The sequence below is a fragment of the Scophthalmus maximus genome, chromosome 16, assembly GCF_022379125.1.
Source record: "Scophthalmus maximus strain ysfricsl-2021 chromosome 16, ASM2237912v1, whole genome shotgun sequence".
Classification (NCBI taxonomy): domain Eukaryota; kingdom Metazoa; phylum Chordata; class Actinopteri; order Pleuronectiformes; family Scophthalmidae; genus Scophthalmus; species Scophthalmus maximus.
This window is the reverse complement of record NC_061530.1, coordinates 12,861,611-12,876,826: the sequence shown is the minus strand read 5'-3', so window position 1 is coordinate 12,876,826 and position 15,216 is coordinate 12,861,611. Positions and strand designations below refer to the sequence as shown.

The 15,216-nt window shown below is 41.9% G+C and overlaps 1 protein-coding gene across 1 annotated transcript; it reads right to left on the bottom strand.

Moving 5' to 3' along the window:
- Positions 1-1,320: 1,320 nt before the first annotated feature.
- On the bottom strand, positions 1,321-15,143 carry fra10ac1 (FRA10A associated CGG repeat 1). The gene is made up of 14 exons (XM_035613401.2): positions 14,998-15,143; positions 13,933-14,012; positions 13,560-13,652; positions 13,158-13,203; positions 12,978-13,054; positions 12,687-12,770; positions 12,407-12,491; positions 11,032-11,077; positions 5,095-5,208; positions 4,278-4,320; positions 3,289-3,431; positions 3,159-3,209; positions 2,080-2,158; positions 1,321-1,507 (listed from the first exon to the last, which is right to left on the bottom strand). The coding sequence occupies exons 1-14, from the start codon at positions 15,013-15,015 to the stop codon at positions 1,465-1,467; spliced, it is 1,002 nt and encodes a 333-aa protein (XP_035469294.1). The 5' UTR covers positions 15,016-15,143; the 3' UTR covers positions 1,321-1,464.
- Between the last annotated feature and the right edge of the window lie 73 nt (positions 15,144-15,216).

Genomic DNA, 15,216 nt, shown 5'->3' with positions numbered 1-15,216 from the left:
ATATTCATCTACCAAAGTATTGGAAAAACGGGCATTTTGACCTGATGTTTTGGTAGATGAAAAGTTACGGCCTCAGTCAAATTCAACCCAAAGGGATTTGGATCTCTGCCCCTCTGTGTTTCATGCGGTGACACTACAGCATTTTCATTTAATGTCCATAGAGATTGTGGTGGGGTCGAAACAGGACACGATGACAGAACTTGGTGCACCTCATCATCCCCGCCGACAGACCGCTCCGAGACGTACAGCGAATCACAACCGGAGTCTCCCAACGGATGCTTTCTCCGAAGCATCTTGCCATGAGATGGATGCGGCGAATGTTTGTGATTATGCAATTCTGCGCGGATAATGCGACGACCCTCGCATAGCTAATGTCCAAAAATGGCATTTAAGAACCGGGATAGAGAGCAACTGACAATTGTGGAGCTTAACTGCATGCTTAGAGAAGCTGCGAAAGACATGAGGAGATTATCGCGCGGAAGCTTTTCCCCATCGAACCCCCCGAAAAACTGTGCGACACCGAAGGCAAGCTACAGGATGTGACTCCAGCTAAAAAATGTCTCAGTACCTCTGATGACAAAAAGCAAATAAATCAAATGAATGTACCGATGATTTTTTATCTCTTTCAGAAGAGATGTTTTCGAGACAGTATCTGATGCTGACCAGGATGCAGGGTTGGCGATTGACCCTTTAAAAGAGGTGCTCTAACTTTTTCCCTTTTTAAGCTCACCCATACTGAGAGGCCCCCCCAGAACCAGATGGCTTCTGTCCACGTCTCCTCACAACGTGTGCGGCGCAGACGTCATCTCATGGTGCATGGTATATTGCTCTCATTTAACAGTCATGTTCGCATGTCAGACAATACCCTCCCAGAACCCTGGCTCCATCAGTCCCGGTGCTCCTCCAGGGCTGCGTCAGCCACCCGCTCCTCTTCACAAAATGAGAACTGTGTTATTGACCTCGCGGCTGATCCTTGGCCTCACGCACGGAGACAGATTACCGCTCGGAAATGAAGAGGGGTAAGCTGACCATCTCGTGCCGAATGCGAAGGAGGCCTGAGGAGATGATATTTGACCCCCCGAAGGCTGTGGGTGACCTTCAGCCAGCGGTTCTTCACAGTGGTCTTTGGGAAAGTCTCTGCTTTAGACTTCAACAGCAGATACATTTCTTAATGTGGAATTAGGGTCGACTGCGTCTGATTTTATCTTTTGCGGGACTTGAGTCCAGAGCAATATACTTCCCTACGGGGGAGATCAAAGTACACCATCCTCTTATCTTATCACCTTATCAGACATGCTGATCAAAAGACTCTGACAGGTGCCGTGTAAACATTCTGTTTATTTCTGTACAAATATTGAAACATCCAGTCGAAGAAAACTACTCGCGCACACAAGACAGAACAGAGCAGCGCGGCGGAGGGAGCGGAGTGCAGTCACAGCAGGGTTGCCGCTGACTCCAGCAGAGTCAAAGAAACATGTCTTCAAAGTACTCGTCGAACTCCTCCTCCCTAAACAGATAAACAAAATCACAGGAATGTTAGTTTCTGCCATGCACAGGTATTTCTTTTATTTAGCCGGTAGATGATATGCAATGGTGTACCATAAGAATGTTGATACAGAATTACAGTGTGTCTCATTCTGTCTTTAGACTTCTGTAATGCTAAAGGATCGCCTTGTCTGATCTTATCTCATAAATTACAATTATCATTAGATGAGTTGTAGAATTGACGCATCCTGTGCTTGAGTAAGTTGTATCCAGTGTAGTGAGTCAGAAGCTTTTACCCTCATATCACTGAATGGTTGTTGCTCACATAGTAGAAATGCCAAAATAAACACTTGCTGTAATATCTCAGATCAGACATCTGACTGTAGGGAGGTGTGACGTTAACAGTTTCAAGGTTTAGCGAAAGTCCTTCAAAGTCCAGGACGGCTTTCTGCGGTGGGACCTAAGTGGTCTACATATGGTGCGGTCTACGAAGGTCGCTGACCAATGTGGGCTAAGTGGTAAAGACCCTCTTTAATGGTGTTAAAGCAGCTTACTGGGTATGACTTAATATGAACACTAGCTGTAAACCCTCACCTCGACTTTTCCTCCACGGCAGGGGCGGGTCCTCGCCAGTGGACAGCGTCCGATTGGCCCTCATCCTCACCTCCAGAGTCTAGGAGGAGAGTTTCAGCGAGCTTTAGTTTCACTTCAGGGTTTGATGTCTGGGTGGTAGATTCGACACTTGAATCAGCTTTGTCAGATATGATGAAGGACACAAATGCCGGTTTCAGTACGGCCATTTTTTTTATCCGCCATCTGAACTGCAAACCGATGAAAGTGGACAACTGACCCGGGGGCCTACACGTAGTCAGGAGCCACAAAAAGAAACCTTTGGTTCACTGTGTTGAGTTGGTTTGTAGCAGCTGTTACCTTGTGGCTCTTTGTCAGAATTTTCTTTAGAAGACTTTATTATTTATTATGTGGGGACAGCTAGTATTTCAGCAGAGGAATTCTAGGTCCTAGGATAGTAGTGCTTGAGGGCACCAGTGTACATACACAATGCAGTGAGGGCCAGTGATGGAGGGGTCAAAAGGGGGCCGGCCGCATATTTTTTACCCCCCATCAGTTTAACTATGAGCAAGCTTTGACAGCCACAATAGATGAAGCCCTAGCCATGAATTCCCAGGAGAAAAAGTGCCTCCATAACCTAACCCTCCCCGAATGCACCGCTCACAAACGGCATGAAATCCTAGGATTCCTACATATAATCCGCCTTTGAAAACTATTATTTTTTAAAGTGTGACTGTGACAACGAAAGAGAAAAATGCTTGTGTGAGTGTTTGTGTATGGATTCCAATGCGTGTTGAACTCACTGACATTGTTTTGTCACTTAACCTTCCCACCCAGACCTTGGAATAAACAGAACAGGGACTGGGGTGGGGAGGGGGAGGGGGTGCTTTCATGCTCCTCACAGGGAAGGTCAAAAAGATCAAGAAGAAGAAAAAAAAATAATGGTGGAGGAATGATGAGAAAGAAGGCAGTGAAAAACTGGACGTTTGTCTAATTCTCTTTAGAGAGCTGATGGATGTTTCTGTCCGGTCGTGACCTGGAGGCCCTGGGTGAGTAGATCATAAACTGTGCAGTGTGTATGTGCGTGGGTGCATGTGTGTTACCTTTGTCCGAATTCACCAACTCCTCTGAGCTGCTGGAAGAGGTGGAGCGATCTGTAGAGAAACCGAGAGTTGTAAATATGTACAAAAAAATATAAACAAGTGGTGGGACAGTTGCGAGAGGGGGCCTTACCTCTGTGCCTCTTGTCCTTTTGTTTCTGCTTCTTGGAATGTGAAGACGATCTCTTCCTCTTCTTCCTCGTCTTCTTCTGCGACGGCTCCTGGTTCTCCTCCGATAGCCTTTCAGTCTTTGTCTTTACTTTCACCTCTTTCCTCCTACAGACAGAATCACAGGTTGACCGAACTGTATTCAGAATATAAAGCAGCCAGATATGCCACTTCTTGAAATACAATGTGAATCCCGTCACAGTCAAATGCACTTTCAGAGGTACATGAAAAAAAAAAAGCGTTGAGACTTTTTATGCCTTTTGATACGAAGTTATACGAACAGTTAAAAGCATGGCATCACTTGATTTAATAAATAGTCATCTCACATCACTCCAATCAGCACCGTGAATCATTATTTAGAGTTATGTCCAGATTCCACTCTTTTCACTTAATGGTTAATATTGTTATAATATAATTACCACCTTTTGGTCAAGTTGCAATAATAAAATATACATATAGTAGTAATGTAATTTATGCTGAAAAAAAGAATTGTTCACCAACTTATAGTTACTAATTGGGAACACGCAAATTAATTTTTTGTTCAACTTAGACTTTGAGTAAGTTAACCCAATTGAAAACTTTAATTTGAAAAAAACTACATTCATTTGTGTTACCGATTGAAGTAACTTTTAGGAGGAGTTTCATAAAAGGCATTAAGTGGATTCTGTCATCATTAGCATATGAATTCTTGATTTATGGCTTCGTGAGGTCACAGTGACCTTGACCTTTTAGCACCAAACTCCACCCCAGTTCAACTTTGAGTCCAAAGTGAACATTCCTGCATGCTGCAAAATACTGTGTGCTGACTGACCATTGAGACCTGCCCTACTTTGAGCAGATGAGCTCACGCTTTCTACAATCTTTAAAATCACTCATCGAGGGCAAAAAGAAAAGAAAAAAGATCTACATATTTCATGCAGAAATGTATCAAGGGTAAAAGGTGGGCTGGCTCACTTGTGATGATAGTTGAGTTTGAAGGAGCATTCGGGGCATAGTCCTAGAGCAGAAACAACATGGAATCATCATTACCAGCTAAATGTTTCATCACTGTCCTCATCATCATTATTATTATTACTGCAGCCATTATCATGGAGCTGTAGCATTAATTCTTAGTACATTTTTACAACGCTTAATGCAACCTTTCCTCATAAAACTCTCTGCATGAGAGTGTATTTTGTCTATTGTTCTTTAATATAATGCGATTAGGACAGATATACTGTAGATGTAGACCCCTGAAGGAAAAGCACCTTTGCTTAATCTTCCTAAAAGTTTCTATTTGTGCTGCTCAAAGAATTTGAATGCCTCAGCCTGATACATGTAACAGCATCATCAGCATACACCTGGAAACCTGAAATAAACACATCAAGGACATCCACTCCCCAATGCTCCAGAATGGCCAGGTCGTGTTTCATTATTGTCAAAACATTGGATTAATAATTAATACAAGCTGGGAATTTTTTTTTTTTGTTAATGAGGAAAAACAACACGCCTGGATGTGACCTGTTGTACTAGTTTGTTAAAAGAGCCTGTCATTTCCTGCTTGACTGACTATGACTGGTGGGTCCTCCAATTATGGTAATTATTATAACAGGATTTTCTTTAGCGCAGTATGATACTTGACTACTGTGCTGGGGGATTATTATGAGCCGAGTCTTAGACAGGAAATCCCATCAGGCCAAAGCCACACACGAGCTTACACACATAAACACAAACTCAACTTTCACAAGGGAATGACCAGAGAAAATGGAATAACACTTTTGTTTTAGCTTACTGAGTTTGACCAGCGCATTCCTTTTCTCGCTGTGTTCCACATAGGCAAAATTCACCTCCCAGCTTTTTAGGCCTTCTTGCTTCTCGCAGCGTTTGTTTCCACACTGGAATTGACCTGCGAAACCAGAGAGAACATGTACTGTAAAAAAAAAAAAAGTGACTGCTACTGGGAAAAAAAGGCAAATTATTTATTTCAGAATTTAAATTCAGACAATAAATCCCCAAACCAGATTCTCTCAGGCAACCTCCAACCTCCAACCTCCAAACCCCCCCCCCCCTCACTCTTTACCCCTTCCTCCTTATCCCGCTGCTCCCTCTCATCTCCCTTTCTTCACCTCGCCCTCATCTCCTCAGGCCTCCCTTCAGCCGTTGCACAGCCTGCCTATTATCCCCAGAGGAGCTTATTGTGGAATTGATCTGGTCTCCGGGGTTCCTCCAGATTGTAGCAATGTGAGCAAGTGCGTCATAGCGGTCCATTCTTGGCAAAGTGAGAAGAGGAAAGTGATGCTGACACTCACCTGCCCAGGATTGAGACTCTGTAAATATTCAGGTGAGGTGACGCTCGCCGTACGTGGCTTTACGCCACTGGGGGCCATGAGGCAGACTATCTCTTCACGTGCAGAATTAGATTAACGTCCTATGACGTCAGCTATAAGAGACACTTCCGGCTCCGGTCATGGTTCGTGATGAGGTTGACTGGGTTTATTTGGGAGGGCCTGATATGATATTTAAGATAATAAATGAAATAGTTAAAAAACTAAGTTGCGACAGTCTGTATGCTTGTGTGGAATACTGAGCTGCCTTTTTAATTTATTTTTCTAGACCAAAGGATACTACAGAGTTAAGATTACTGTTTTAATTCCTATTGCCTATTGTGTGTGTATATATGTGTTCAACTACCCACATTTTAAAATAATTAAAACATCAGTAAAGGTCAATCGAAAAAGGCCAGCATATCCCTTTAAGACCTACTATTTGGATGTGTCTTGGGACAGGGCCATTCCCGCATGACGCCATGTACGGTTAACGGCGCTCAGACACCTGAGAGAATCCTGTCCTGTCTTCGCCATCATCAGTTACATCAATAACAATTGCACTGGAGTTCTCCCATGACGTCCTATACTCTTCATGACGCACACACACAAAATCCATCAAATACTGTACATCCACTCTACCTACACACAATAGCTTTTATCTGTAATGAAAGCTGGTAAAAGCCTGCGCTATGCCTACATAAAACTGAGTGCCCTTGAACAAGGCACTGAATCCCCCTAGCTGACAGAGAAACAAGTCAGTTTCTTAATATAAAGAATATGATATACGTGAAGGTTAAAAAGGCCGAGAGTGTGAGACCCTCCAGCAACTCATAACCACAAAAACTGGCAGAGTGGAGTCAATGGAAGTCTGTTCCTAGGCAACGTCTTTGATGAAATGCATGTCAAAAACTAAGTATAATCAAGGTCAAGAAACAATTCTTTGCTTGATTCTGATAGTTTTCTGCCCCTGAGCCCTACAGTTTTCAACATGAAAGATAATGAGCACTTTTTTAGACACTGGTGTTTAGTGACAACGAAAAAACCACACAGGGCATCCCTGCTTCCTTCTCACAAAGAGTAGCGAGTAACCTCACACATCAGGTGAGCCTCACATGCTCCATGAAAAGACCTGGCACCAGGTTGACTGAGTAAACCCGTTAGGAGAGGGAACTCCTGTCTCCCTGCGTCAATGGTCACTAATGCCCCCAGCCAGCCGCCTGAGATCAAGAGGGATACACCGCAGGACAGATGGCTGCACGATTAACATTCACTGGATGAGGTTTCTGTGCAGTGACCAGTGTGACTCTTTCCCTGTTAAAAGTTCACACATAAACCGACTTTTATGAAACCAAGTCTGTCTTTATTTTCAATCCACTTACTCCCTTTGGGCAAAATCATGAAAAAACACAACATTTCATTCCATTGCTGTGGAGACTATATTCAGCTGTATTTCTATTGCAATCTGAATCAGCTAAATTATCTTCCTTTCATAACTGCTTTGCTGTGGTTAAGGATTGGATAGCAGCAAATTTTCTCCAGCTTAACTCCTCGGAAAACAGAATTCTTTCATAGGCCCTGAGCACAGTCATGATCACATTCTGCCTGATCTTAGCTCTCTGGCTCAGCGTGTGGTACATACTGCCAAAAACCATGGTATTATCTATCTATTAGACCAGACCAATAACTCATTCGTGATATTTTCACTTGAGAAATATTCCTTGAACTAGATCTTCTATTTTTCTTAAATAATCTTCAAAGAGTGATTAATGCTGTCTGGATTATTGTAACACAGTGCTGACATGCAATAATAAATAGGTTTGCCCCCGCCCACAACTATTTTTGTTATATCATCAAGTTCAGACTGAAAGGTCTGAGTAGCTTGACTACTCAGTGCTGCTTTGCCGCCAGATCTTGAAACTCACCACTCTCACTCACACTCCCCTCCACCCATTCTAGAGGTTGGCAACCTTTAATGAATTCTCAGCCCGTGGGTAGCGATCAATACTCACTGCCCCCAGGCAGATTTTTCAAATACTGTGGAATGTAAATGGGAAAAAAGGGCTGCTTCTCCGACCACACAGCCCCACCTCTGACTCCGGACCAGAGTTAGCCTTTTTATGTCCGTCTTTCCCATTGACGAGCAGTCCACACTGCTGACCTGAAGTTCAACACTCATTTTATTTTAAAACTTTTATTTAACCTAAAGTATCCTGTTGAGTAGACTAAATGCCACTGCGATCAGGTTTCGTACAGTGAGTCTCGGCCTCAGCTTAACATTGGGAAAATACTACTCAAACAGAGAAATTTGCGTTTCCATCGTTAGACTGGGCAACTCTGAACTAAGACTGTGGGCTAAATAGCTGTCACTTCTGAAGTTGGATGGTGGTGGTTGAACAGTGTAGCAGGGTAGATTGATGATGCACGCCAATGATGTTCACCGAGTGAGCGTGTGGTGGCAAGCGTGTAAAACCGTTTTGGTTTTTTTTAAAGACAGGAAGGTTGCATAAGCAAAGACCTTTGATACTCCATTGACTTTGACAGGAGGCCCACCAAACATAAGCCTAGCCTCAACTACCTTTGGCCTTCGACCTCCTCCTGACAGGAAGACCGAAGCTCAATTTATACCAGAAGGGAAACCCACACAAAGAAATGACTCGGAATTAAGGTGCCCGCACGCCTCATCTTAAACCACATACACATAATGAATTCATTATGGATGTATTTGTTAATTTGTGTCACTGTTTGTAATTTGTCTAATGACATTAGAATCACATTAGTTACATGAATTGAAAACACCATGTGGAGTTTTTGACCACTTGTAGCACAATGTTTTTATGAGTGGATCTCCGATCTCTGACAATATTCAAGAAGTCACCTTGAAAATGTTCTATGTGGAATAAGGCACCAAGTCTCTTTTTCTGTCCATAGTTTTTAATCAGCTTTGTATTGTATTCGCTGTTTTTAAAAGGTTCTTTTCCCTTCTGTTTCTTTTGTTATCTTTTAGCCCATTTTTCTCTTTATTGGTCACACAGTAGTTTGTTTAGTCTAATCAGTATTATTCGTCTAATGCATATTCATTAGACCTCCAGAATATACAAAAGAAACGCTTAATTTAAACACACATTTTGTTTGTTTACAGAAATATTGCACCAGGCACCTTTAAAGTCCGTTTACAGGAGTTATTTCTCGTCTTCCCCCATAAACAGCTGGAAGAATTCCCGTGAGAGGTATTAATGTTAAATGGGGTGAGGATGAGCACGAAGTAAAAGTAAATCTGATTCTACAAGAATTCCTTAAACTGTGGGGAAACCTGGGACTCCTGGGGAAGGATGACTTGTTTGTGCCCCTTGAATAAAGTACACAATCTTTCCCTTCTCTTCCTCCTGAAATTTCTAAAAGGAATAAATAACAATTAGAGAGAAGGGATCCTCTTGGAACTGAGAACTCCTACGTCCCACATAAAGCTGTGGCCATGGAAAGAAAGGTCAGTGCTCTCTGTAATCCACCTGATTGGGTGAAGAGTAGTCAGCATTACCTAACACCGACATGACCCAAAGCGCACAGAGAGCAGGAGATGCTGAGAGGATGATTTCCAAAAAGGTGTCCGTGGCAGACTGGGAGCGCGGTGGCCCTTAAAAGGAGCTGCAGGATCAGTTTAATTGGGAAAAGTTTTGTGTTGTCTAATTTATCTGCTACACCCGAACCTGGACTGGAAACATGTAATGAAGGTGTAACTAACCAAACTACACACAAGCTTTCTTGGAGATTATTCGTCTACAGATTGAGTGAATGATTGCTCTTTATCAGCCTTCAAGTCAAATCAATCTCAATTTATATCTAGTCTGTGATAAAAAACAACAACTCCTTCCACCTTTAACTTGGAAACAAAAAACACTGTAAACTTTCAGTTTTCATAAGCGATTTCTCCGCCTCTGGATGAGGATGTAGGATCCACCTGACAGAATTAGATTAGTATCGATCGTTCAAGAGTGTTCAACGTCCCGCGCTTTAAATAGTGCTTAAAGGGGCATTTCTCTGGGATTCATCAATGTACATAAATCACAGATGTGACAGCGGAAGTGAAATGCCTCTGACTTGATCTAATCCCACTTCCTGTGGTGTATTGCTACAGGGGATGAACTGTCAGAGATCAGGATTAACCACTCTTAATCTGGAACAATATATTGGCTTAGTCAGCCTTCTCAGACAAACTGTGTTTGCTTGTGAAGTGGCGTCGATATAAACACAAGCAAATTATTTTAAAATTAAGAAGTTTGTGTGTGCACTTCTATCTTTGTGAGGAACTGCCAGACTTTACGGATTGGGGACACTTTAGGAAAAGTGAGGACATTTTGGCCGGCCCTTACTTTCTGACTCACCTGCAAAATGGCTGTTAAAACTTGGTTTTAAGTGATATGGTCACAATTAGGTTTGACCTGCCTTGAGCCACACACACAGGGCAGGTCAATGAGCTCCGGCGGCAGGTTTACCCTCTGTGAGTTAATGATATCCCTCCTATAAATATATCTGTCACTGTCTCACGAAGGAGCAGTAGACAGGGAGGTGGTGCTGTACTAATCGCGAACAATTAATAGACAGTAATCTTCAAAGCGCTGCCAAAACTGTGCAGCCCGGCTCCGTCAACAAGTGCAAAGGTAGAATGAGTTTTTTTTTCTCTGGCTATGACAAATGAATTGGGAACCAGAATATTGGGCGGGTGTCCATTTGTCTGAATCATCAGAGGAATCGATTATTGGATGGCGCGAGCGGTCTGCCGGGGTTGGGAGCCACAAATAAACAAGAAGAAAATTGAGCTGAAAGGTCAAACGTTTGAAAGGTTTTCTGACAAACCAATAAGTCAAGGCAAAGTGACACAAGCATATTTGTAAAATAGTCGCATGCACCCTGTGTTACACTGCTGTCATTTGTCTTTATCTCTGTCGCCATCTAGTGGAAAAGGATGTGAACGGTTTTCTGGGCATGTTGGTGTGAGAAACCTCATGTTTCTAGAATCCACAACTAAAATAAGCTTAAAATACTTGTAATATCAGACGTCCAAAAAAACTGCAACATTGGAACGTCAAACCCCCCTTACAAAAAGAAAGAAAAAATTGATTCATTGTTTTTGTTATTCAAGATCTTTCTGAAGCTTTTTCATTATCATCTACAATTTATTTTAAGGTTTTTTTTGTGCAGCTGTGAGAACATTATGTATCAACAGCACACTCATATTCAATGAAAGTAAAGGTGACCAAATTCCAAACAACATTCCAAACATGATTTAAAAACAATGTTTCCAGTGTCCCTCTAATCAAAATCACATAGAATGTAAATAGCATACCGTTTTTTACAGTGTAAATGCATATAGAAATTCAAAAACACAACATTTTTAAATCACATACCTTTGCCAGAGACAACTTCATTCTCAGTCCGCCAACGGAATCCAAACTGTTGGACACAAATTAAAAATGGTCCATGTGAATTAGTACAATAATTTACAATATCAAACCGTCAAACACCGTTACAACACATATATATCTTCATGTGAATATTGTCTATCACAATTTTGCATACACACGTAAACATTACTGTATGTAATGTGATTTGATTCGTCTGGCTCATCAGGAACATGTTAGCCTGTGTCTGTGTGTAGCACATTTTGTGTGTGTGGATTCCTCTGTATGTGTGCTGTCACACCTCATTTACCCGGCACCGCTCGTCGATATGCGAGTAAACTTTTGAGACTAATGCAGCCCACAAATGCATCTGAAATCATTTGTCAAATCTGAATGATTAACAAAGAAAACTGGATTTATGTAAAAGCTTGAGTCAACTAGACTCTGATAATTGTTGGTCCATCTGGGTATCGTGTGTCGTGTACGAATAACAAATGTCATCAGCATCACAGCCTGAGAAATAACATGATGTCACTCTAGCATCATCAGACCAAACAGTGCAGTTATGGAGACATAAGCACATTTTCCTGGGGTTAAACATATTGTCTGATTAAACATTGGATTCAGACCAGAATGGCCCGGTGGAGACAGAGCACAGAGCCAAACCACATCATATCCAAACTTGTATCTAAAGAGGAACAGTGCCGGTGGATATTAGCGTCCGACTTATGAATTGTTAACCCCTAACTCATGGCACCACCACTGGGGCAATTAGTGTCATTTTCGAGCACAGTGCCAACATGGATCATCCTGCCAAGTCCTGGCTGGCAGTGGTGTCTTTAGTCACTATATGATTTTCTTTCAGTACATTTTGTTAGTGCAGTAACTTAGTTTCACCTTAAGAGAATTCGCTCTAGCTTTTTTTTTTCTCCTCTGCTGCTGCCAACAGCTCAGTTTTCACAGTGAAATTAATACTAGTCCCAAGCAGATACAAGAGCATACAGTGTTTTCTGTGATCTGTCTCTTCCCATTACACAACACTGTACATTTCATCATATTGAATGTGCCATACTATTGCCATAATGTGGCTACACTATTCCTATATCATAATAACACAGCACAGACACATAGAAGCTGCAACATCCTACACTTTCTTGTTTAAAACAGGTTTTAATATATATAATTCTTTTTTTCAGCATTTTACTGATGTGATAACTTCAAAATGTTCAAAGCTGCTATATTCAAAATAGTCACTTACTATCAGGCAAAATGAGCTAGATGTTTATGTACTGTCACATTGTTTGAAATCACGTAAACCTCATGCTGCAGTGTTTCTGTTTAAACTGGGTGATCAATTAATCAATGAATCCATTAATCCTACCTTATTTTCCTTGTACCTGCTGAGATCAGCTATGCAGTACTCTTTAAACAGTTTGTCGTAATACTTCCTGGCAAGTTCTTTTTCCCTGGAACAGAGTTAATCAAGGTGTAAGGTAAAAATAAGCAAAGTCAACTGAAATAACAGCTTTTGTCATCGGACACAGGACACAATTTCAACATTTCGATAATGCAACACATTAAACGTATTCAAAAGAGAAAACTACAATAATCAAGTGCGTATTTAAACAGCCTATTTCAATACTTTGATAACAGATGATCACCATGTCATGTCTTCCTCGTCCTCATCCCTCCACAGGAAGCGATGATTCTCACGCAGCACATCCAAATCTGTTTTGTCTTTACCTCTGACGGAAACAAAAAGATAAATGAGAAAACGTTTATCCCAAATGTACAGATGAGGAGATACATTACAATGAATTTGTTGCATAATTGGGTGAAAACCATTTGTATCAAATAGTCTGTTATGACTACACACATTCTCATTAGATATGGTCACAAGTGACAGGATGTGATTGAGCATCAAGCTTGTGTCCGGGAGACACAGTACTTACACAGTGCGTTTGAAGTCGGCCATCTTTCCTCCATAATAAAGTATGTAGTCACCGACAAACTTCTTATGTCGCTCAAACTGGTGACATCTGGTAAAGGCCAGTCTCTCTTTCAAAGTTTACTTTTGCACAAAGCTTTAGTTTTAGTGTATTTAAATTATAATACTTTTTTTTAAAGGATACAGCATTCAATGATATCAGGTGGGCTCTTCTGTTCCTGGCTTCCTCTCTGAAAAACAGGAAATTAATACATGACAAAGGAATTACTTGCTCCAATCTTATCTGAAGCATAAAGGAATGCTTCAAGTAAAATATCTTCTTTGGGTGGTAATGACGAAAAGAATGATGATGAGTTTTCAAACACAAAAATTAACCACATTCTTTTTTCCACTTTAATTTGGTTATACATCACGTGCACACAACCTGCACATGAAATTTTAATTTGTTTGAAGTGCACGTGATTGAATATAGATAACGCTCATTTTTGAAAGAGGACGTGAACTGCATGATGCAACGTGAGAAGTAAGCTCTGCATTAATTAAAAATGAATCAGGAAAACATGAAAAATTACTGATCGTACAATACCTGTCCAGCTCATTAGAGTGTAAACTCCGGTGAGCCACCTGGGAGTGCCGACCTTTCTTGAATGGCTTCTGTAAGATTTCGTCCTCGCTTTTCCTGACAAAAGTGCAAATAAATATATAAAAGCTTGGGTTAGATGCTGAGGCTGTCAACCCACAACAGTCCGAATGTAAGCTACAGGAGAAAAACAGCAAAGAACAGAAGAATTAAGGCTTTTTTATTTTTAATCACAATGTGAACCTTTGCATGACTTCTTACACTGTTAAACCGATTTCAGCATTTTCAGCAAAGACACGCAAACCCCGTGAGTTTCGATGACAAAATCATTTTAATAAATTGACACATATATTAGTGAGGTGATGGTCTTTAATTCTACCTTTTGAGGCCTCTGTTCGAGGACTCTCCCTGCGCGTCATCATCACTGAAGTCAGAGTCATAGCCGCCACCTCTGTGTACCTGAGGACACACGGGAACTCATTCGCGTTGGTGGAATCACATCTGATCACACGTGATGCATTCACGGGTGCACACACACACACACACACACACACACACACACACACACACACACAAACATACCTGCTAGCAGAATGAGAAAACAGTTTCTAAAAGCCCAAACACTATTCAATTCAAATCAAATTCAAATAACTTCATTGATCCGTCAGGAACTTCAGTCGTGTGAAAGTGTCAGTGAATTGTACACACAACATTAAAACACACCACACAAAACACACAACACATCCAGAGGGCACTCAACAGTGCAGCTTCTCACCGTAGAGTAAGTAATAATCAGACAATAAATACTGTTACAGTGAATAGAGTTGAAATGAATCGATGGACCACTAATGAGCCGGATGGATTGGGGACGAAGCTTGACATGGCCCCGAGTCCTGAATGTGAGTGATCTGAATGTTGGTCGTACTGTGACAGTCAGCACAGCAGTCTCCCAGATTTTTCTCCACTGCACACACGTCCACTTATGACTGGCAGTTACAGTAGATCTGATCTAGATGATGAAGTTGATTACAGCTACGACAAAAAAACAAAAACAAAACAAAAACACAGCTAGGAGCTAAACCAAGGCGGCACCAACCCCGCGTCATCAGTGTCGTTATCAGTCACAATCATGTCATAACCTAAAATATTCCACTTCGTGCTTCGCATGGTTCAGCCTCTGTAAAGTCCCTTGGAACAGGCGTGTTCCTGAGAGACAATGCACAGACATTAAGTTCTGCATCAGTCGGTGAACTTCGCTGCGATACGCCGTTGCTGCTCTCAGCTAGCGCGTAAGGGAGCCATGGAGTAAGAGGGCTAACTTGTCTTTGGGCTAATGTGTTCATGCTAACCGGCTGATAGCGAGTACGTTAAAACGCTAGCTAACGTGTTCGCATGGAGGAGAAAAGAAGAGAGAGAGAGAGTTTACAACTCGTCATGAGCGCACCTTCAGGAGATCATCCATGCTCGTCGGTCTCCAGCTCCTTCCGAGTGTTTACAACACGGACAACTCCGTCGCTGGGCGATGACGCGTCGTGGCGCGTCGCGGTGCGATGACGTGCGGTCGCGCCTTCATGAATTATTCCGAGACAAATCGGCGGAGAAAAGATGAAACTCTTCGTCTCCTTTCGACATGAATATGAATAGGAGGATCACGCTGTGATTC